The 23,078-nt window shown below is 44.4% G+C and overlaps 2 protein-coding genes across 3 annotated transcripts; one reads left to right on the forward strand and one right to left on the reverse strand.

Moving 5' to 3' along the window:
• The first annotated feature begins 283 nt into the window (after positions 1-283).
• On the forward strand, positions 284-8,428 carry SF3B6 (splicing factor 3b subunit 6). The gene is made up of 4 exons (XM_060027024.1): positions 284-522; positions 3,100-3,218; positions 7,523-7,661; positions 7,836-8,428. The coding sequence occupies exons 1-4, from the start codon at positions 493-495 to the stop codon at positions 7,923-7,925; spliced, it is 378 nt and encodes a 125-aa protein (XP_059883007.1). The 5' UTR covers positions 284-492; the 3' UTR covers positions 7,926-8,428.
• Positions 8,429-11,237: 2,809 nt separating this feature from the next.
• On the reverse strand, positions 11,238-22,846 carry FKBP1B (FKBP prolyl isomerase 1B). 2 transcript variants are annotated; one of them, XM_060027619.1, is made up of 4 exons: positions 22,698-22,846; positions 19,094-19,141; positions 13,270-13,382; positions 11,238-12,210 (listed from the first exon to the last, which is right to left on the reverse strand). In XM_060027619.1, exons 1-4 carry the CDS (start codon positions 22,732-22,734, stop codon positions 12,082-12,084), a joined length of 327 nt encoding a protein of 108 aa, XP_059883602.1. In that variant the 5' UTR covers positions 22,735-22,846; the 3' UTR covers positions 11,238-12,081. The 2 variants fall into 2 exon arrangements, with proteins under 2 accessions (XP_059883602.1, XP_059883603.1); XM_060027620.1 differs by having other exon boundaries at positions 12,128-12,255.
• Between the last annotated feature and the right edge of the window lie 232 nt (positions 22,847-23,078).

A 23,078-nucleotide genomic window follows, 5' to 3' on the forward strand; every position in this document is an offset into this window, starting at 1 on the left:
AGCCAGAGCCCTGCAGGCTCGTCTTAGTGCACTGTCAGGGGCCCAGGCACACCCACGCATCCCCCGCACAGCAGCGCGCGCCCCGCAGGCCCGGACCCCACTGTAGTCCCCGCCCTCCCCGGCAACTCACCCAGGCGCAGACCCAGCTCTCACAGCTCTCCTCAGGCTCCACCCCCTTCTGCCAGCTTCCGCTTCTCTGGGCCTCCGCGACCGGAACACCGCCCCTTCTTAAGCCCAGGTCCCGCCTTTCAACCTTCCGGCCTCTTAAGTCTCTCAGCCCTGTTTTGCCCCGGAGTCTTTTCCTGAGGGGAGACTACGTCAGCACGTTTCGGCGTGAGACGGTGGTATTCCGGTGTGTTAGAACAGCTTCCGGCGGGGTCTGGACGTTGATGTCTTGGGTCTGACGCCTTGTTGCACTCGAAGCTGAGCGAGCTTCGGAGGAGTGTGGAGGAGTTCACGTATTTGCTGCGGTAACCTCATCAGTCTGCCAAGATGGCGATGCAAGCGGCCAAAAGAGCGAACGTGAGTGTCTGGGACTTCTGTCGAGGAGGGGGAGCACTTCGCTGCTGGCCTTTCTCATTGGCGTAATCAGAGCATTCTTGGCCTTCCTCCATCCCCTAGGCGGGGAAGCCCAGAAGTTACTGACCTGTCAGGGGGGAGTCCATCCTGGACCAGTCCTTAGGGATGTGCTCCTTGAGCCACACTTCCGCCCCTACCCCTTTTGAGAGTTCCTTTAAGTCTGTTATCCTAGTGTCAGTGATAGTGTTAACAGCCTGTGTTGCTTCACCTGCACCGAGGACCCGGCGTCAGGATCTTCTCCTCGGCCTAAAAGTCGGTAGCACAGATGAGTCCGCAATAAATAACTTATGCTTAACAGGCAGCTGGAACCTGGAAGTCTCCTCAGATCATGGAGCTTTTTGGATCCTTCATTAATGTTTTCAGTGATAATTTTGAGCACCTAGTATGTACCAGACTTGAGAGATAGGATACAATAAATCAGTCATATTTATTGAACACTTACTATGTGCCAGACACTAGTCTAGGTATCGGAGATACCTAGAATAAAACAGAAAGGCCTGCTGCTTACATTGTAATATTAGGGAGTCGGGGTGTTATGGAAACCTAAGAAAAATTATCTTAGGAGAAAGAGTAGTCAGATCTTAAGATGCTGAGAGGTACAGTAAGGTGAAGACAGTTAAATATAGTGAGATGAAGATTTTTGGTAACTTTGATGATAATCATTTCAGTGGATGAAATGTGGGATGTGGTGGGATGAAAAGAAGGTAGAAGTTGAGAAAATGGAGACAGCTCTTTCCACAAATTTTCTCGTAAATAGGGAGAAAAGAAATTGGATGATAGTTAACTTTTCTTAGGATGTGTGATACAAGGTGTATTTGTATGCCAATGGGAATGATCCAGTAGAGCCGGAGAAACTGATGATGTAGGAGAAAGGTGGGTTAAGTTCAGGAGTAGTTTGGGGTAGGTGAGGGGTTGGCATAGCAATGAGAGGGAAAGTGGCTGGATATGCATGAATGCATATTGAATATAAGGTACTTACCATTTGGTCGCATCTATTTTCTCCAATAAACAAGAGCCAAGGTTATCACCTGGGATGAGCAGGGAAGAGAGGATACAGCTCAACTCGGATGTTAGAGGGAGTGGTGATGGTAAGGTTTGAGGAAAGAAGGGAAAATGTGATATAGTCTCTTGCAGAGTGAGAAAGCAGATTTACTGGAGATGTATATTGTGATTGTCTGACAGTGTTTATCATCTATCTGAACTTAACCTTAAATCTTAAAGTCTAAAACTTTATTGTACTTATTTGTTTACCATTTGTCACCATTTGAGGGCAGGGAATAAGTATCTTATTCTTCCATTTATACAACACTTAGGTTAATGCCTGAAGTAGTTGCCAGTTTAATAGTTATTGAGCAAATTAATGTCTAGTATGTAATTAAGTATGTTAATAAGAAGCACAGGAGTGAAATCTGGACCAGAGATACATATTTGAGAGTCATCGACTCAGTGTGGAAAACGTGTATGGTTAAGAGAATGTAGAGTTAAGGGGAGTATACAGAGAGTCAAGAAGTCTAAAGGTGAAACTCTGTGGAAGAGCCTATTTTAATGACAAAGAAGACTGAGAACAACTAGCCAGAGAGTTAGGAGGAATCCAAGGAAAGAGTGTCAAGAAAGGTCAAAAACGTAATAGTCAACAGTGTCAGAAGCCTCAGAGAAATTAAGTTGATGAGAATTGAATACTGTACTCCAAAAAAAATTTTTTTAATGCAAAAAAAAAAACACTGCAAGTGAAAGGTCTTAGTGCATAAAAGCATTTTTCATCAGCCTGCTGGAGTAGGAGCTAGATTGTGGTAGGCTGATGAGTGTTATGAACTAAAGAAGCAGTGAGTATAACCTGCCTCTTTTCATATGCTTGACTGAGAGAAAAGAAAAAAGAGCAAGATAGGATAGCAAATAGAGGGCTGATAAATTCAGGAAAGGCAGAAAACTTGTCTTTTTTCCTTCACTCTGTAATCCTAATTCCTTGCCTTGCCTGGTGTATTAACGAAGGCACTTATTAAATATTTGAGTGAATGAAGAGGGATCCAAATAAGTGTTTTGTTTTGTGTAACAGTTGGGAGTACATAAGCAGCTGCTCACGTGAGTAATAAAAGAAGCCAATGGTGAGGGAAAGGCTGTAAATTCAAAAGAAAGAGATCATTGATAGAACAAGTTCCTGAGAAGACCCGAGAATGGTCATCAGTGGGAGTTTTATTATCCAGCAAACAGGAACAGTTCCCTTGTTCTGTCCCACACATGTCTGTGGCATTGAGGACTTTTAAATGAGGTTGGAGATCTTTGTTTACCTGTAGTGACTGAAAACCTGGGTTTTGTAGTAGCCCCTTATTAGTTCCTACTAATAGTCCTCCCTAAAACCAATGCTTTTCCAAAGAGCGTGCCATTTTCAGTAATATCAGATTATAATTCTTGGCTTATAAAAATTATGCATCATCTTTATTAGAATTTATTATGAGAATTTTTTTTTAAATGATAGCACTCCTGCCTCTGATTATAGTGACAACACATTATTTTTCATTTTAGATTCGACTTCCACCTGAAGTAAATCGAATTTTGTATATAAGAAATTTGCCCTACAAAATCACGGCTGAAGAAATGTATGATATATTTGGGAAATATGGACCTATTCGTCAAATCAGAGTGTGAGTCTTACTGAGACATTTGAAATGTCATTTAAAAGAAAATGATTGTGTAATTTATAATCTCAGAATTATAGCTGACAGAGGGCCTAACCAAGAGCCTAGAGACCAAGGGAAAAGTACCTACAGAGACCCTCATGATCCAGCTCAGTGAGAGCCAAGAATGGTAGTTGTGAAATTATAGAGAGCATGAAGTAGTAATGAGTGGTTTGAGGGGAATGGGTGGGAAGAGAAAGAACCAACATTTATTACATACCTACTGTTTGTTAAGAAGTACTCTACTGTGGTTTTTATATGCATTAACTCTAACTCTCTCAACACTCTTCACCATCTCCTTTACTGATTCCAGAATTTCTGAATAAGCTGTGCAAAGGGATATAAAAGTAACAGAAAAAGGCTTTTTTTTTCAACTATAGCTTTCTATTGAAGATTTAAAAGTATAGGGCAAAATAATTATAACATAAACCCATGTTTTAATTTAAAGATTGGGGTTCATACCTTCAAATGATGTTTAACATCTGCTATATGCCAGTTGTAATAGGTGCTTTTGTTTGCATCACCAACACTACAGCCCTGTGTGGAGGTGAGAGTGTCTCTTTCACAGGTGAGACTAAGGCTTAGAGAGTAAAGTACCTTTCTAGCTTCACACAGCTATTTAGTGATAAAATCTTCTGATTCTAAATTGAATCTCTACACAGTACCACAGCTGCTGTCATTTTAACTAGTATACATAAGCCAATTACCTGAGTCCATCTAAGAGGATTTCTAAGCTTTTTATTTTTAATTGGAATATCCCTTTCTTAATACATTTTCTTTCATGACTTGAGAGTTCCTCCGTGGCTTTTAGAACTCTGAGATCTTGAGGACTCTCCTTTACAATGATCACTATCCCTCCAAAAAGTAAACCAAGAGCTAGAAATATATCATCATTGGTACTCAAACAGGGATGAAAATGAAGTGTTATAGAGCAGCTGTCCTTTTTAGGAACTCTCTTTGCATATTTGATAAAAGCTTTTGACCCTTTCTACAGAATACACACAACGTTTTGCAAGTGATTTCAGTGGGTACATGGACTCTAGGTTGAGAACTCCTGTTCTAGACATACAAGAATAGTGTACAGAAGCATCCCTGACTTGGGGCTCAGGAGACGAGATTCTACTGCAGGCCCTTTTACTAGCCATGTGACCCTAGACAAGTTGCCCAGCTTTTTCCTCACATGTAGGATAATTGGTCACCTTAATTGGCATGTAGTAGACTCTCGGTGCTTTGATTTTGATTATTAAAGCCATGAGTAAGGTAGGACAGGTGATGGAGCCTGATGTCACTATTTGACACATGAAGCAGCTAAAGCTCAGAGAGGTTAAGTTACATGATTAGGTTTTCTTGTTTTCACTTTAAGCTTTTACCACCAATCAAGAAAATAATGTTGACTTAGTGCTTAACATATAGTAGGTAGCAAGTACATGTTTTTAATTAAAATTACAATATGGAGATCAAGATATTAGGTTGATAATTAGGGGCTGGGGCGCTTGAGATGGAGAGTCTTTTTTTTTTTTTACATCTTCATTGCAGTGTAAATGCTTTACAATGTTGTGCTAGTTTCTGCTGTACAATAAAAGTGAATCAGCTATATGTATACATATATCCCCATATCCCCTCCCTCTTTTTTTTTTTTTTTTTTTTTGTGGTACGCAGGCCTCTCCCTGCTGTGGCCTCTCCCGTTGCAGAGCACAGGCTCCGGACGCGCAGGCTCAGCAGCCATGGCTCACGGGCCCAGCCGCTCCGTGGTGTGCGGGATTCCCACCAGACCGGGGCACAAACCCGTGTCCCGCACATTGGCAGGCAGACTCCCTACCACTGCGCCACCAGGGAAGCCCTCCCCTCCCTCTTGAGCCTCCTTTCCACCCTCCCTATTCCATCCCTCTAGGTCGTCACAGAGCACCGAGCTGATCTCCCTGTGCTACGCAGCAGCTTCCCACTAGCCATCCATTTTACATTTGGTAGTGTATATATATGTCCATGCTACTCTCTCACTTCGTCCCAGTTCCCCCCCACCCCGCCCAGCCCCGTGCCCTCAAGTCTGTTCTCTACGTCTGCATCTTTATTCCTGCCCTGCCACTAGGTTCATCCCTACCGCTTTTTTAAATTGAGATGGAGAGTCTTTAAAATGGAATTAGCGCCTCTCCCTATTCTACTTCCTAAGAAGATGTAAGAGGAAAGAAGAGAGATGCTTTTGTTTTGTTTTGATTTGTTCTGTTAGCTTCCTGGAGAAAAGATGTGTGAGAGAACTAATAGGAGAAAGTAGATCTCCACCCTTCAAATGCTTATTAGCACTTGCTGAATGCATAGCACTGTGGGAGTAAAATAAAATATAAGGTCATGTTTGCCCTTTAGGAACTTAAATTGTTGTTGAGTTTTTTATGGTTTTATTCTGAAGGAAAAATTAGGTAGACTTTTTGGGAAAATCTTAGGGACAGTGTTTTTTTTCCTTTGGGTAGTCCCAATTTTCATACCTAAAGCATTTTAGAAAATGGTTAAAAGTCAAAAGTCCAAAAGTTGTTAGATTATTTGCAGAAAGTAAAGAATATTATAAAATTTTTCATCAGGCCCATGTAACCTGACAAAGTGAGAGTGTTTGATGACACTGGCACCCTCCAACCACCCGGCACCCTATACCTATCCATCCCCTTTTACAGGAAGCACAAGCTCTGACCAGCGCCCAAGACTGTAGTCTCATCCTAGATCAAATCTAGGCAGGTGCCTCCCCTTCCCATGGGGCCCACTGCCTTTCCTTGAACCTCTGCAGGGACTGTGGCAGTTAATAAACCTTATTCTGCAGTTGCATTGGGTGGATAGAACACAGATGGAGGAAAGGGGATCCATCTTTAGCTTACTGGAGCATAAGCTGAATGGGACCTCTGCCAGCTGTCCCCACTCACAAGCACATGGCCATCTGCCACCTGCAGTTTGTTGCTCCTCACACTTCCCTAGCTCCTCCCCTAACGGAAGCTGGTGAGGTGAGGAGAGGAGGTGGCAAGGAACACCTACACAAGAAGCAGCCCCATATCCATGAGTGAGATCCAGCTTCCGCTTTCCACTTCCAGCCACCTTCCAGCATTCTGCTCTGGCTCACAGGTAACCCCACCAACAAGCACACTTCAAACCCAATCCCTCCAGAGACCCAGCCCTTTTCTCCAGCTACACAGGGCTGTGTAATGCATAAAAGTGCAGATATTATTAAAAATGAATGTGTGAAAGTTGGGAGTTGACGCTTGTTTTAAAAGGGCAGTGAATCTTGGGGGAATTCCCTGGTGGTCCAGTGATTAGGACTCCGAGCTTCCACTGCAGGGGACACAGGTTCAATTCCTGGTTGGGGAACTAAGATGCCGCATGCCACGTGGTGCAGCCAAATAAATACATAAGCAAGCAAGCAATGAATCTTCTAAGAAAAGTGTAAGAAACTACATTGGCTCTTTACATTGGAGGACATCCTTTCCTGGCCATAAAGGATGGTGGTTGCTGTTTTCCTGTGTATCATTTATAATTTTGCTATCTTCCTGGTAGGGGCTTCCTTCCAACCCCAGCTCCTTCTACAGACACAAAATGGTTTTAGTTTTATGGATTTGGTAAACTTTAGTAAAATATTACCCAGAAACTTTTGTCCCCTACATTGATGGAGATTTTTTGTGGGTTTTTTTGTTTGTTGGGGGAGTGGTTTTGGCCGCACTGTGTGGTATGTGTCTTAGTTCCCTGACTAGGGATTGAACCCATGCCCTCTGCAGTGGAAGCTCGGAGTTTTAACCACTGGACCGCCAGGGAGATCCCGAGGTTGTCTTATTTTTAAGGACTGGAACTAAAATTAGAGTGAGGGAGAAAATCAGAATCTTTAGAAACAAGGGACTAGTGTGGTAAATAACTAAAGTATTGGTTCTGTTGCATAAATGCATAGTAAGAAAAACCCCATTCTAGACACTGCTGACTAATCACAACTATCATCCTAAGGTAGCATACTTTCCAGTGTAAAACTGAAAATTGATTCTTAGTATGAGAAGTAGGAAAGACTAGAGCAGTGAACATGAAAACTGAAAGTTTCAAGCTAGTTCTTTGCTGCTGTTGCTTTAGTAGCCATATTAGTATTCTTGATATAACAGTAAGTTTAACCTGAGCTATTTTACTTAAAATAAAAACAAAAATTACATGTTTTGAGAAATTACAGGCTTATCCAGCATACCTGTCCATAGTATCTATTTCCTTTAATGGTTTTCAGGTAAATGTGTATTTTAATTAAGTCCGATTCAACTCGGTAGGGGGAACACACCTGAAACTAGAGGAACAGCTTATGTGGTCTATGAAGACATCTTTGATGCCAAGAATGCGTGTGATCACCTGTCAGGATTCAATGTTTGCAACAGATACCTCGTGGTTTTGTACTATAATGCCAACAGGGTAAGTATGGCCATGGTTCTCATCACGTGGGGACCCCATGTAAGAGTTAGTAGAGAGCTGTACCAGCACTAGGGGAGATGTGTACCCTGAGTTCTTTTCTAGCTACTGCTATTGGTGAAATTCATTTGACTGTAGATTGGTAACTGTTAACTTTGATGCTTACCACATTTTCAGGCATTTCAGAAGATGGACACAAAGAAGAAGGAAGAACAGTTGAAGCTTCTCAAGGAGAAATACGGCATCAACACAGATCCACCAAAGTAAACGTTTTCTGCATTTTCATTTTGGACTGTTTAAAACCCATGAATGACCACCACTACCCTTTTTTTTTTTTAACTAATAGTGAATGTTGTGATTTCTTATTTGAGATTCAAAAAGACCTCCTTGAAACTTTGATATATTTTAGAATATATTATGTTAATAAACTTGTAGCTTTTTGTAAAACATGTCAGTGTTTTCTCTTAAAATTTCTCCTCCTGTATTATACCAGAAAAAAAATAATAAAATGGCATTTGAACCGTATCAAGAATTGTTCAGTGGTAGGTGGTCCTAGAGACTGAGTTTCTTGAGGATGGGGACCTTTTGATATTCTTAATGCCTCCAGTGACCAGTACAGTGCTTAGCCATCAAAGGAACTTGTTAAGAGTATTGTTATTTATTGAATGTCTATTAATAATGAAATCTCCATAACAACTTAGTGAAGGTATAGGTATCTCCACTTCGCAGATCCAAAGTTTATCATGTTGAGTGAATGAATAAAATGCTTACATAAAAAGCTGCTTTTTACTTTTTTTTTTTTAAATACTTTTTTGGCCGCACCTCATGTGGGATCTTAGTTCCCCGACCAGTGATCGATCCCGAGCCCCTTGCATTGGAAGCGCCAAGTCTTAACCAGTGGACTGCCGAGGAAGTCCAAAAGCTGCTTTTTTACATCAACTAGTTACTAGCCTCATGAGTACACTTGAATACTTGCTTTACAGTTAACCACGTACCTTTGTCAGTATGGGTACCCTTGTCCTTACAGGTTTATTCTAGAAATCGTCGTTCAGATGACAGCACATGGTTAGAAATGTGAGAGCAAGCTGCTTGGGTAGTGCTATTTGTTGTTACACGTCTAAGATGTATTTATGTACTTTTCCCTTTAGTTAGTAAGTGTCTGTGTATATTTTGGACCTTAGCTCACAGTTTATCTTTGCCATAAATAAAATACTTAATGTTTATTCTTATAATCACAGACTCCCATGGCGTGGAAATAGTATGGTTATTACCACATTCATCATAGCTCAGCAGCTTGGAGGAGATAGCTATAATTTTCTTTTTATAGTTTAGGCATGGGCCAAATGGAAAAACATGGACTAATTGTTTTGTATATAACTATAACCCAGAATCAATTTGAAGGGTACAAGCACTGAATCATTTAAATGGACAAAAGCCTATTCTACTTTTAAATGCATTTAGCTTTCAAATCTAACATTACTGTAAGAAAATGGGCTATTTTATACTTTTTGTACTGTCTTCTCAAAGCCTACTATTGAAAATGAAGAAATAATTGTCTTATTTATTAATTATGTCTGAGTGCTTTTTGAAAGCACTGTTAAAGAGTAGAAAGAGTCATTTCTATAAGGGCAGGAAGATGACAAAGGAGCCACAGCTGTAATTTTCTTGTGAATGTTTTTATGAGTTTCTTACTAATTTTTGTAATGCACAGTGTGCTTTTAGGTATTTACAAATATAAAAAGAATTTTCTAAAAGACTTTTGTAAGGGGACGACAAATTAGACTTATAGAGTGATTTGTCTAAATGGCAGACTGACTTGCCCCTAGTATAAGTTGTTTTAAATTAATAAGGGGAAATTCCTTCTACTGACAGTTACGGCAGGTCTGTCATTTTGATTAATATATGTTAGTTGAATTTCATGACCTGAAGTTAAGAGTTTAAAAAAATGCCCTCTAATTCTTTGGAAATTTTTTAGCCTGTTCCAGTTATGTTACAAGAACTTTAATTCAGTGGACAAATACTGAGCCTCTGCTCTGCCACGTCTGTGTGTAGTAAAATGCTGAGGACATAGTTACAATCAGTCCTCTGCACCAGGCATTGAAGGTGCAGTTTTAAGAGTGTCAGTAAAGCAGGGCCTGTGAAGCCTAGCATCATATCCTCTCCAGGTGCTAGCCAGTAGGTATTTGCTTCCCCCCACCCCCACCTCTTCTTAGTGCCTCCTGTTACCACGTTGGCTATAAATACTCTAGACTGAGATCTTTTATGTGACTCCATAATGGGCACCTGAAATGGTCCTTGGTGCTATTTTTAGTTACCCTATTGGTGTCACAGCAGCAAACGTGACTGTCTTTTATACAGGCTGAGTTCTGAGAAATTATAGACATTTGTATCATTGAGGAAAGCTAGGAACCAAGACATTCTGAAGGAAACCCCCCAGAAAGGAATGAGTGCAGCACCTTTTGACTGGTCTGGTCCCACTGCAGAGGTGAGCACAGGGACTGGTGATTAAAAGCAAAGCAGCCCCTTTCTCATTTCATTTTCTCCATCTTAAAGCACTGCATCTTCATTAACTCCTCAGTCCTCAGCAGGGGAATACAGCCAGGACTTCTTGGAGACAAAAAGGATACATAAAATAATCAAGATGTTGTGTCCCCATATCACATGTATCGTCATGTGACGTATTATCAATGAGTCCATGAAGGAAACTAACAGTACCTGTTACCTGCCCCTCCCTCAGTCTTGAAACAATTCCAAGACATCGCTGACAGAATAACTCTGACTATGGCCAAGAGCTTTTCTCACCCATGCCAACTAAAAGAAAAATCTCTTAGCTACATTGCCACAGGCTCCCCTGACGTACACTAACACATATCAATAAGCAGGCTGGTTGTAAAACCTAACTGGAAAGTCCTGTAAGTTATAATAAATGTAGATTAAAATAAGCAGCATATGTGAAAACAAGTTCAAAATCATACATTCTTCTCAGAAGTAATTCCCCACTGTAAAGTTAGAGCAAATCTACATGAAAATAAGCACACATTTATTTTCAAAAGTAACTTCCTAATGTGAGTTAGTGTGTGGCTCTGAGGCCTAACACACCCTCATTTCTTTAGGTGCACAAAATGCACTTTTCCAAGAAGGGAGCTCATCCTTCTTATTCTAAGTCCCAATGTAGATTTCATGATTGATCACCTAAAGTTTCAAATCCCACATTTGATTGCTAAACTGTGGGTTTTGAGCACAATGTATTCCTTTAGTTACTCAGAGGGGAATTCTGAGCCTGTGAGGTGAGTGGCAAGTCATAACCTACCTTGTGGGGCTGCTTAGAGGATTGGTGGTAATTTTATTTTAAAATTAGAAAAAATTAAAAATAGAACAAGGCCCAGCAAGTACAACAGGTACGTCGGAGCTACAAGTATCCGCTGCTTTTCGAAAGTTTGCTTCACGCTAATTCACTTTTAGGAAAGACCTACAGGAGTACCTGTTTTTGCTGCACGAAAGAAATCCAGAAAGGATTTTTGCTCTTCTGAAAAAAGGAGAAAAGCAAAAATAGCATTCAGAGCCATTATAGAGGCAGTATGAACCCTGAGCAGTGAAAGTGACACCACCAAGCTCCTTCCCCAAGAACTATACTCAGCATCTCGGCATCAAGCTGTCATAGCTTTGAACTGTGTCTGTGAGCATCTGTGCTTTTATCTCGATTTATTTCATGCATCCGTAAGCAAGATGTGCCCTCAGGTAATTGCTTCTTCGCTTTATACCATTTCAGCTTACAAAAGGCTTCATAGGAATGCTCTACTTTCTACTTTCAGATAGTGGGGGAAACCTGTACTGTATTTATTATCACTCTCCTGGCTACTTCTCCTTTCCACTCTTTTCCCAAGGGCAACTGACTTACGTGGTCCTTAAAGCACTTTCTACCTTCAATAAGGATGGACAGGAATTTGTCAAGCACAGAGCCTTTATTTTTCATATCATTTCCAAAAAGGACATCGTTTAAGTCAGCAGAATTTCTGAGAGAGAAAGTGACAGCAAAGGCAACTGGCTCAAGTCCCTCTGTGTACACCATGTACATTTCATGTCTGAGCACCTTGTGTGTCTGGCTTAAGTAAAGGTAAGGCAGTGTAGATTGTGCGAACAAGAAATCTGTTCTGTGATCAGGAATGGCTACTACATGCATCACGCAAAATGCACAACCTGAAACATTTCAATCTGCAACTGAAGTTTCCTCAAGCAAAGATGCGCGTGAACAATGACGGAACACATACAGAGCAACTTGGGCAGAGAGAATGGATAATGCCTTGGGGCAGTGAGGTTAGCGCACTGATCAAGAGCCCCAAGCAGGAGGAGCCGTCCCAGTGGCAGAGCAGGCTAGGAGGGTGAGCAGCAGCCATCTCCAGCCACCTTCAGTTCCTTCCTGCCTTCACTCTAAGTTGAGCAGCTCCACGTCAAAGATGAGGGTGGCATTGGGAGGGATGACACCGGGGTGGCCCGTGGCTCCATACGCCACATCAGGGGTGCAGGTCAGCTTCGCCCTCTGCCCCAAGCTCATCTAGCAGGGATGGGGGCAGATGGGGAGAGGAGAAAGAGGACCCAGCTTGATTTAAAAGAAAAAGGTAAGATAACTATGGCATTTTCCCAAACCATCCTCATGGTAACTCTGAAGATCTGAGATGAGTTTTATACGTGGCACATTGAAGTGATGCTAAGAGTTGTAACAAATGCAGATTGTGCCTCAGACTAACAGAGACTTGACTGCGGGAAAATAACTTCTACAAAGTAGTCTCAAATTCGTTCATCCAACAAACACTGCTGGTTATTCAATTAGTGTACGGCCCAACACTTCTATTTGTTCATAATTTTTCCTTCTTCCAGAGAAGCCTAAAGAGGTGTATAAAGAGCACATGTACATGTACATGCTCAAGTAGGTGATAGAAGCAGTTCATTAGAGAGATTTAGAGATTAGAGGCCACAGCAAGGAGCATCACGTGACTTCACAGAGCAAAGAAGAAGAGTTTGAACCAGGGCTCATCACAGCAGTCCTCAAGAACTTGTCTGGCATTAGTGGGATAACTGGTGAAATTTGAATAATCGATTTTTAAATTTTGAATAACCAACTCAAAAATTTGAATAGATTGGTTAATAGTATTGTATCAATGTTAATGTCCTGGTTTTCATCACTGTACTACGGTTATGTAAAACATTAACATTTGGGGAAGCTGGGTAAAGAGTATATGGGAACTCTACCTGCAATGTTTTTGCAAGTCTGAAATTGGGTTTTTTTTTTTAAGTTTAAAAAAAAAAATCACCTTGGCCTCCCCCACCCCAACTCTTCTGCTGCCTCAGTCCCAAACAGCTGGTAGCTCACAGGCTTGCTCAGAACTAGCTGGGGAGATGTGCTTGGGATGAGAGCCCCCAGTGACAGAAAGGAGTCATGCTGGCAACTAAAAGGGTGGGGACACAAAGCCACGACTGAAACTAGGTGGCATCACCATGCCTGACAGTGGAGTCAAAGCAGTAGTGGTCTGTGATAGGGTGAGGGTGGAGGGCAGAGTGCTGAGCCCAGAACCCCAGCTCCTCAAATCCCCCTTAACAAGGATCCTCATCCTACCTGGGCTGCGCCCTCTTCAAAACCCTTGATGACTTCCTGTTTGCCAATTCTGAACTTGAAAGGTTTGTTTCTGTCTCTGGATGAATCGAATTTCTTCCCATTTTGGAGCATTCCTGTGAAAGCAAGGATAGGGTGGAAAATAATTGTGGTCATGAGCTAACTTCCAGTTCAGGTTCAACATGCCTAAAATGGAATTCCTATTCTGTACAAACCTTCTGTCTTTCAGTCCTCCCCATCCGTCCTGTTGGCCAAGCAAGAAACCTGGATACTTCCACATACAGCCTATCACCAAGTCCTACATATCTTTGGAGTCCAGCTATTTTCTCCATTTCTATTACCACCACCCTGTGTCCTCATCAAGCCACCATCATATCTCACCTGTGTACAGGAACCAACTCTAACTGGCCTTTTTGCTCTGTTCTTAACTCCTCCATTCCATTCTCCATACTGTACCCAGAATGATTTTTTTTTTTTAAACACATACCTGATCCTATTACTCTCTTGCTTAAAATACTTCAGTAACTCCCCAGAGGCAGAATCCAAATGCCTACATTGTATCCAGGCACTTTAAGATCTAGCTACTGTTTGCCTGATAACCTTCTCTCTGCCCTCCCTTCCTTCCCTTCCCTGCCCTATTCAGGTTATACCTTTCTCAAGTACTTCTGCACATTGCAACTTTTATCATGGAGCTGCCTCAACCTGAAGGTCTGTTTTCCCAGGCATTTCATCCTCAGGTTGAGTCCGCACCTGGTCTGCCCAAGGTTCCCCCAACATGCAAAACCCAAAGGTCATATCATCCTTTACTACAGTGAACTGTAACTGTAAAGTGACCCAGACAGGGACCTCCCTGGTGGTTCAATGGTCAAGAATCTACCTTCCAATGCAGGGGACACGGGTTCGATCCCTGGCTGGGGAACTAAGATCCCACATGCCGCGGGGCAACTAAGCCCATGCACCACAACAAGAGAGCCCGCGTGCCGCAACTACAGAGCCCGTGCGCTCTGGAGCCTGCGCGCCACAACTAGAGAGCCCATGAGCTGCAACTACTGAGCCTGTGCGCTCTAGAGCCTGTGCGCACCACAACTAGAGAGAAGCCTGTGCGCCGCAATGAAAGATCCCGCATGCCGCAACTAAGACCCGACACAACCAAAAATAAATAAGTAAATAAATTTTTTTTTAAAAAAGTGACCCAGCCAGTCAGTGGTGGCCTCCAGACCTCATACAAAAGAGATATGTGAACCCAGAACACCCCGAGTGTTGTCTTAGCAGTTTGGAGCACCCCTCAGCCTCCAGCTGCAAATACCTTGTCATCCCTGATGTACATGTGTTGTCTCAGTCCAGCTGCCTAAGACCCAAGAGCTGCTTTTTTATTTTCTGTTCTTACTGGTGTCTCTAGTTCAAAGATCAGACATTCTGTAAATGATGCTATTCCATGACTTCTTGTGGCCCCTGGACCACAACAGAAGGCAGTTTGGGACCAGAGAAAGGCCTAGCCTGTAAGTTCAGAGACTGGATTCTGACTTCACCCGGACACTAACTCATTGTGTGAAGTGAGGCAAATTACTTCCTCTCTCTTGGCCTCAGATTTTCCATGTTTAACATGAAAGGTCTGGGCCTGCTCAGTATCTGAGCATCTGTGATTCCACTTCCTAATTTCTACAACATAAATGTATACAAGAGACATTCTTATTTACCTATTTTCTGGGCAGAATAAATTGTGCTCTTGCCCTGGGTACTAAATCAGGCAAAGAAGAAAACCCTATCGCTACACAGAGATGCAAACAGATGGATCCTTCTGTATCAAATATAGGAGATCAAATACAAACTCATGCATACACACAGGCTGCTAAGATATTCAGAGATGCACATGCATGCTCACATGCATATATGCATAGACCCTCAGAAGAAAACCCCGATGGCCAGATGCTAGGAAAATATTTAGATACACAGATATAATACATTCACACAGACACATACTTGTACAATACATACATGGATAGGTGCACACACACATTCACACACTCCATTTAAAGACTGATTTTCTCACTCCCCAATTTCTTCAGGTTTCATATGACTTAATCCACTTCAGACCACATACTGTTATCTACTGCTGCAGGTTCATCCAAAACCATGCAGTCCAGAAACAGACCCACAGATACATGGTGACCTGATTTGACAAAGGTGCCACTGAATGCAATGGATAAAGGATGATTTTTTTTTAATTAATGTTGCTTGATTGACTGTATATGCATATGGGGGAAAATGAAACATCAAAGTGAACCCCTATTTCACCCACACATAAAAATCAATTCCAGGGGCTTCCCTGGTGGCGCAGTGGTTGGGAGTCTGCCTGCTGATGCAGGGGACACGGGATCGTGCCCCGGTCCGGGAGGATCCCGCATGTCACGGAGCGGCTGGGTCCGTGGGCCATGGCCGCTGGGCCTGTGTGTCCAGAGCCTGTGCTCTGCAATGGGAGAGGCCGCAGCGGTGAGAGGCCCGCGTACCGCAAAAAAAAAAAAAAAAAAAAAATCAATTCCAGATGAGTCACAGACCTAAATATGAAAGATAAAATAATAAAGCTTCTATAAAATAATAAATAGAAGAACATCTTCATGACCTAGGGATAGACAAAGATTTCTGAACTGTACTAACTATAAAGGAAAGACTGATGATATGTAGGACTTCATTAAAATTAAGAATTCTGTTCAACAGTATGGAGGTTCCTTAAAAAGCTACAAATAGAACTACCATATGACCCAGCAATCCCACTACTGGGCATATACCCTGAGAAAACCATAATTCAAAAAGAGTCATGTACCAAAATGTTCATTGCAGCTCTATTTACAATAGCCCAGAGATGGAAACAACCTAAGTGTCCATCATCGGATGAATGGATAAAGAAGATGTGGCACATATATACAATGGAATATTACTCAGCCATAAAAAGAGACGAAATTGAGCTATTTGTAATGAGGTGGATAGACCTAGAGTCTGTCATACAGAGTGAAGTAAGTCAGAAAGAGAGAGACAAATACCGTATGCTAACACATATATATGGAATTTAAAAAAAAAAATGTCATGAAAAATCTAGGGGTGAAACAGGAATAAAGACACAGACTTACTAGAGAATGGACTCGAGGCTATGGGGAGGGGGAAGGGTAAACGGTGACAAAGCGATAAAGAGGCATGGACATATATACACTACCAAACGTAAGGTAGATAGCTAGTGGGAAGCAGCCGCATAGCACAGGGAGATCAGCTCGGTGCTTTGTGACCGCCTGGAGGGGTGGGATAGGGAGGGTGGGAGGGAGGGAGACGCAAGCGGGAAGAGATATGGGAATATATGTATATATATAACTGATTCATTTTGTTGTGAAGCTGAAACTAACATACCATTGTAAAGCAATTATACTCCAATAAAGATGTTAAAAAAAAAAAAAAGAATTCTGTTCAAAAGATGCCAATAAAGGAGTAAAAAGGCAAGCCATAGCATGGGAGATGTCTGGAATAGGTGTAACCAACAAAGGACTCATATCCAGGATACAGATGGACTCCTACAAATCAATAAGAAAAAGAGAGACCACCAAATTTTTTTTTTAAGTGGACAAAATTTGGGCAAACTAACAAGGATATCCAAATGGTCAGGAAGCACGTGAAAAGGTACTCAGCTTCATTAATCATCAGGGCTGTGCAAGTCAAAACCACCAGGACAGGCCAAAAACAAAACAAAAGCCTGACAACACCAAGTGTTGATGAGGATGTAGAACTGGAATGCTCAGACATTGCTGGTATCAGTGGAAACTGGCACAACTACTTTGGAAAGCTGTTCGGCAGGATCTGCTACATCTGAGCATAGGTATAACCCTGTGCCCCGGCAATTCCGCTTCTGCATATATATAGCCAAACAGAATGTCGACACGTGCACCAAAAAACATCACAATTCATAATAGCTAAAAACGAACAACAATCTAAATGTCCATCTACTGTAGAAACGATAAATTGCAATATATTCATACAATGACCTGTACAGGAATAAAAAAGAGCAAACTACTCTGGATAAATCTCACAGACATAAAAAGTGAAAAAAGTGACATAATGAATGAAATAAGCTAAACACAAAAGAGTACATACTCTACAATTCCATTTATATGAAGTTCAAAAACAGGTGAAATCAATCCACAGGGACAAAAAGTTAGAATGCTGTTTACCTTTAGGGAGGTGTAATGACTGTGAAGAGGCAAGAGGGAGAGTCCTGGGGGTGCTGGAAATGTCTGTTGATCTGGGGGGTGGTTACATAAGTGTGATCACTTTAGAAAAATTTCATCGAGCTGTTCATCTTAGAGTTATATTCTCTACTGTATTTATATATAATAAAAAAGTTTACCAAAAAGTCCCATACAGTCTCCTGCTGGGTTTGATGAGACAATCCCTCCCCAGACCAGAGCCACTCATGGCTGATGTTAGTATTTAATGCACATTGCCTCCTGTCTGTATGTATTGTGAAAGGTCTTTGCAAAAGGATGTTGTGGTTTGAGTAACTTGACAAGGACTGGTCTGTCTGCAACATGTAGAACAGATAAATCAATTACACAGGTCAGAGGCCCCAGAAGACTCATGGTAATTAGGCCACATCACCAGGAGATAAAACACAGCTCCAGCCCACTGACGTCAGCGACCGGCAACACAGCTGTTGAGAAATACCCACACTGTCTGCCTAGAATCAACCTGGCACTTCACACTGGCCCAGAGAACTGCTAAAAATGGCCCCATCTGACTATGTCCTAGGAATTAAACTGGCCTTGCTGTCTGCTAAGTGGCTGTCACCAAGTTTGCCACGTTGGGAAGCAGGTCACAAGGCAGAGCACTCAACCCCCAGAACAAACATCTGCTTGTAACCTTCCCGCCAGTGGTCCTCAGGATCTCAGCCCACCTGGCCTTCCAGTGCAGATCATCCAAGAGGGCTCAGCAGAGGCGGGGCCTGCTCTGGCTGCACAGCACCCCGACACAGCCACTGCCACCCGTGCCTCACACTGCGTCAGAGCCTCCAGTTGACTTCCTGCCCTCCCCCAACCCCACCCCCCAGCCCAATGAAGGTAGGGATCCTCTTGTTTCATTTTTGTGCCCCTACTGCTCAGCACAGCATCTCACACACAGTAGGTGATCAATAACAGTAGGCTGAATTGAATAGTCTGTTTCTGAAAAAAGAAAGGGAATTCTCAGGAAGCTGACCTCCTCTGCTCTAATAACACTGTAGGATGAAAAGGGAGTCTGCAGGGAGGGTCAGGGCTCTCAGAGCTGTAAGAGGAATTTCCAAGTATCGGACAGCACAAGGAGGGCCAGGGCTCCACCCTGCCTGCAACAGACAGAAGGGGAATGGAGGTGGTATAAGAGGGCAGGGGTGGGCTTCCCTGGTGGTGCAGTGGTTGAGAGTCTGCCTGCCGATGCAGGGGACACAGGTTCATGCCCCGGTCCGGGAAGATCCCATGTGCTGCGGAGCGGCAGGGCCCATGAGCCATGGCCGCTGAGCCTGCGCGTCCAGAGCCTGTGCTCCGCAACGGGAGAGGCCACAACAGTGACAGGCCCGCGTACCGCAAAAAAAAAAAAAAAAAAAAAAAAGAGAGCAGGGGTTAACCTTGCAAGCCCCCTTTCTCATTCCCTCAAGGCTGGCTGGGAGGAGTTGGGGATAGCTGGTCAGAAGGAGACTTGGCTGCCTTGGGCTCTGGGCCTGGTCTGGGGGAGCTGATACCTCTGGAGAGGAGTATCAGAGGAGAGACCTGCCTGGGGAGGGGCAGGTCTGGATGAGGGCTCAGGGAGTGAAGCCTACCTGTGTAGTGCACGACACACGTCTGGCCCTTCTTGGGGAATGTCCTTCCTGCAAGGAGACATGAGAATAGATGAATGAACAGCACATTGGAGAAAGCTGCCTGGGACATTTCAGGTGTGATTGTGACCAAGAGCTCTGGCCCACATTCCCCTCCATACCATGGAGATGCCCATGGTTCCAGTTCTGGCTCTGTGCTTTGTACGAACCAGATTAGTCACTTTACTTCTCTGGCCTTGATTTGACCTTTATTTCCTTGGGTTCCACAACTCCACTCTCTCCTGGTCCTTTTCCTTTCTTTGATTGCTCTTTTTACTTTCCTTTGTCCATTCCACGAACCTTTCTGACAGCCTGCTCTCTGCCAGGCCTGGACTAGATTCCAGAGACACAGAGCAATCTATGAACTCACAATGAGGTTAGGGAAACAGACACATAAATAATAGATTATAATGCAGGGTGATGACTGTGCACAAGGATGAATAAACACAATCATTCACAAATATTTACTGAATACCTGCTGTGTGCAAGGCCTGGGCCTGATCTCGGGATACACCAGTGAATTATACAGACAAGATCCCTACTCTTTTGGAGTTTACATTCTAATGGAGGGAGACAAACAATACTCAGATAAACAAGACAATATAGATTGTCATAAGTTCTCTAAATAAACACAATGATAAATTACAGAGAGATACAGTGGGACAGGCCATTTTAGAATGGGTGGTCCAGGACAGCCTTTCAGAGAAGATGACATTTCAGCTGAGACTTGAAGGATGAGCAATACGCTGGGAAAAGCACTGCAGGGAGAGGGAGCAGCAAGTGCACAAACTGTGAGGCAGAAAAGGATCAGTGCATTTACAAAACAGTAAGGAGCCTAGACGACTGGAAAGAAGGGAAGGAGGTGGAGAGAAGTGGGAAAGAGCCAGATCACACAGGGCCTTGCAGAGCCGGATTTAATTCTAAGTGCAGCAGGAAGGCACTGGAGGTTTTAAGCAAGAGAATGACATAATCTGAATTAAGATTTTATAAGATCATTCTGGCTGCTGTGTGTAGGATGGACAGTTAGGCGCCTGTTGCAATAATCCAGACAGAAAATCAATGATGGCTTGAATTAAAGTGGTTGGCAGCAGAGAAGAGAGTAAAATAGATTGGAAATATACTTTGGAATTCCATGCTGACAGGGCATGCTAATGGCATGGAGATGGGGTCCAGGATGAGAGAGAAGGAGAAAACAACCACGATGCTTGGGTTTTAGGTTTGGAGGAGCTGATTTAGGATGGAGGAGCTGATTCCTGAGACGGGGAAGGCTGATGAGGAACAGATTTGTGCAGGTGGCAATCTTAAGATTCCTCTTAGACATGTGAATTTGTACTACAAGTAGACAGATGGAGAGTCTGCACTGGAGGTATAAATTTGAGTGGGATTTAAAGCCTTGTGAGGGCTAACAGCTGAGCCAACATTTAGATGGGGGCCCTTGGGAGGGAGCACCTGACTGACTGAGCAGCAGGGAAAGTATCAGAGAGGAGATAATGGTTAAACTGGGTCTTAAAAGATGAGTAGTTTACCAAGGAAGTAAGGGAGATAATTTGGGAAGAGTGAACCACATGTTCAAAGGCTTCAAATTGAGCAGTAGTGGGAGCCCGTCTGGTTCCCTGCTGTGTAATCCTAGGGTCTAGCACACAGTATATGCTCAATAAATATTTGCAGAATGACTGGTATATTTAACAACTGGCAGACAGCTCGATAAAGCCGGAGGAAAAGTTGGTGGTGGGGGTAGGTACTGGTAGTAAGAGATGAGGCTCTAGCATGGAAGGTAACAGGAGGCTGTATCACTGTCTGCCTGGAGAAAAAGTAAGATTAATTAAAATGTTTTATGCCCAGGGAGGGGCATGGTCAAATATGCATTTTAAAGAGTGCTCAGGCTGTGGTGGGGAAAATGGTGGGGGTGGGGTGGGAGGCCAGATGGAAGGCCAGGAGGTGAGAATGGAGGTGGGGAGACCAGTTTAGAGACTGTGCAGAAATCCAGGTGAGAGAGGATGTTGGCCTGAACTAGGGCAGGGGCTGAGGAGATGGAGCCTTAGAGATATTCAGCAGAAGAACCTGGCAGGATGTGGTGTGGGCTCCACCAAGGCAGGCATCCCCAGCACTGCAGCGTAGTCATTGAAATATTAATTGGTACATTGCCCCCTCTGGGTTATAGCATGGTAGCTGGCCCTTTTGCGCTTTCTTGACTCAGGGGTTTAGATTGAGCTAAAAGCAGAAGGCCAAAGTTCCTCCAGGCTTTCCCTAAAAATCTGATCCCCCTTCAGGAGAAAATGCCCCTTGTCTAGCCAGGGAGGGAGGATAAGGAGAGAAAACTCTAAAGGCTTCTTTGAACCAGGGAAAGGAGAAGAGGCCTGGAGGCCACTGGCAGAACTCTATGGCAGTGCCCCGGGGGGTAAAAAGGCCTCAGGGAGATGCTTCCTGGGGCACAGCACCATGGTTCCCAGCATGGAAAAAGAAGCCTGCAGCCCATGGGTGATCCAAGGTTGTGGCTGGGGCTTCTAGGGACCACTGCTTTTCAATAAGGAGGGTGGCCAAGAACCAAGAGTCCCTCCAATTTCCCGGGGGTGGGGGAGTGTCAATAATGTCTGACATGCAGTTTGCCTGTCAAATCCTGCAGAAATGAGGGCTCCAGTCTGAATTAAGGTTGGTTTAAGAAATAAAGAAATAGCTACTCCTGGCACATCCAAACTCAATTACAGAAGGGTGATGCCTGTAATGTTTGGCTTGGGAAAGTGACTGGTGCCAATCCTGAGGCAGGAAACAAGGGAACACAGAGGAGTGCTAGGGAGTGGGGGAGACCAGGAGCATGAGTCCTGTTTTGGACTTGCTGACTTTGAGGGATCCGTGGGATGTGCAGATAAGAGGCTGAGCAGCAGCTGGATAAATGGACCACCCGGAACTCAGATTGGAGGCCTGGGCTGGAGGCTTAAGTTTGGAGACCATCGGTTTGCAGCCCATAATGAAAGCCATGGGAGTGGACAGGATGGCCGGAGAGGCTGAGTGGGACAGGGAGGATAAAGCAAGATGCAGAAGCAGTGGAAGAAGCGCTCCATCATTCCCAGACTGGGTCGGTCCCTACAGCGTCTCAACGCCCAGATCGCAGGGGGCCGCCCAACCAGAGGCCGGGAGGCGGGCGCGTTAGAAGGGGGCTGCCCCGAGCAGAAGGGACCCCAAAGCATGTCCTTTCCCCTGTTTCCAGAGCTCAACCAGCAGAGCAGGGAAAGCGGAGCTAAAAAACGGCCCTAGGAAATCAGGAGTAGCGGATAATCGAGCGGTTCCAGTCGCGGGCAGCGGCAGCCCGAGGCCCCCGGGGCGGTGGCGGGCCGCAGACCCCAGCCTCCCAGCCGCCGCCTTCGTTCCTCTAGGTGAGCAGGCGCGTAAGGGGATGGCGAAGGATGTGTGCTAGACATCCAACAGTCCCATCTAGGGTCTTCTCCCGCCTCCCCCATCCTAGGCCAGCTCTCCCTGTTCAGCACCCTCCGCGCCACCTCGGAATCGGACCCCCGCCCGCCGGGCTCCGCCCCGAGACCCCTCCTCCTCCCCCGGCTCCGCCACCCGGTACCGTCTCCCGGGGAGATGGTCTCGATCTCCACGCCCATCGCGGTCCCACTGGCCCCGCCTCCGAGGGTCCCCGCTGTTTCCCCGACCCCGGCTCGGCTCCGGCCCTGGCCCGCTGGCGCTCCGGCTCGCCACCCCGCCGCCACTGCAGAGTCGGAGGAGGTGCGGCTGGAGTCGGGACCTGCGCGGGGAGGGGCCACCGGGAAGGGGGCGGCGGGGCGGAGCGGCGCGGAAAGGTGGGGTCGACCGGGGCGGGGCTCGGGGGAAGGGACCCTGACGCGGCTGCTCGGGAGCTTGACCAGGCTATTGCGGGAGGCATGCAGACACTCGTGCGCATCCACCCACCCATCTATCCATCCATTCATCCATCCATCCGTTCAACACA

Source organism: Delphinus delphis, chromosome 12 (genome assembly GCF_949987515.2).
Source record: "Delphinus delphis chromosome 12, mDelDel1.2, whole genome shotgun sequence".
In the NCBI taxonomy this organism is placed as follows: Eukaryota; Metazoa; Chordata; class Mammalia; order Artiodactyla; family Delphinidae; genus Delphinus; species Delphinus delphis.

Bases quoted from the DNA above. Each gene is read 5' to 3' on its own strand.
- FKBP1B (XM_060027619.1), bottom strand. From the start codon at position 22,734: ATGGGCGTGGAGATCGAGACCATCTCCCCGGGAGACG. The intron at 13,383-19,093 runs GTAGGCTTCACT...TTGCTTTCACAG, and splicing joins GTGTGTCGTGCACTACACAG to GAATGCTCCAAAATGGGAAG. The intron at 12,211-13,269 runs GTAGGATGAGGA...CATCCCTGCTAG, and splicing joins TTGAAGAGGGCGCAGCCCAG to ATGAGCTTGGGGCAGAGGGC.
- SF3B6 (XM_060027024.1), top strand. From the start codon at position 493: ATGGCGATGCAAGCGGCCAAAAGAGCGAAC. The intron at 523-3,099 runs GTGAGTGTCTGG...TTTTCATTTTAG, and splicing joins AAGCGGCCAAAAGAGCGAAC to ATTCGACTTCCACCTGAAGT. The intron at 7,662-7,835 runs GTAAGTATGGCC...CCACATTTTCAG, and splicing joins TGTACTATAATGCCAACAGG to GCATTTCAGAAGATGGACAC.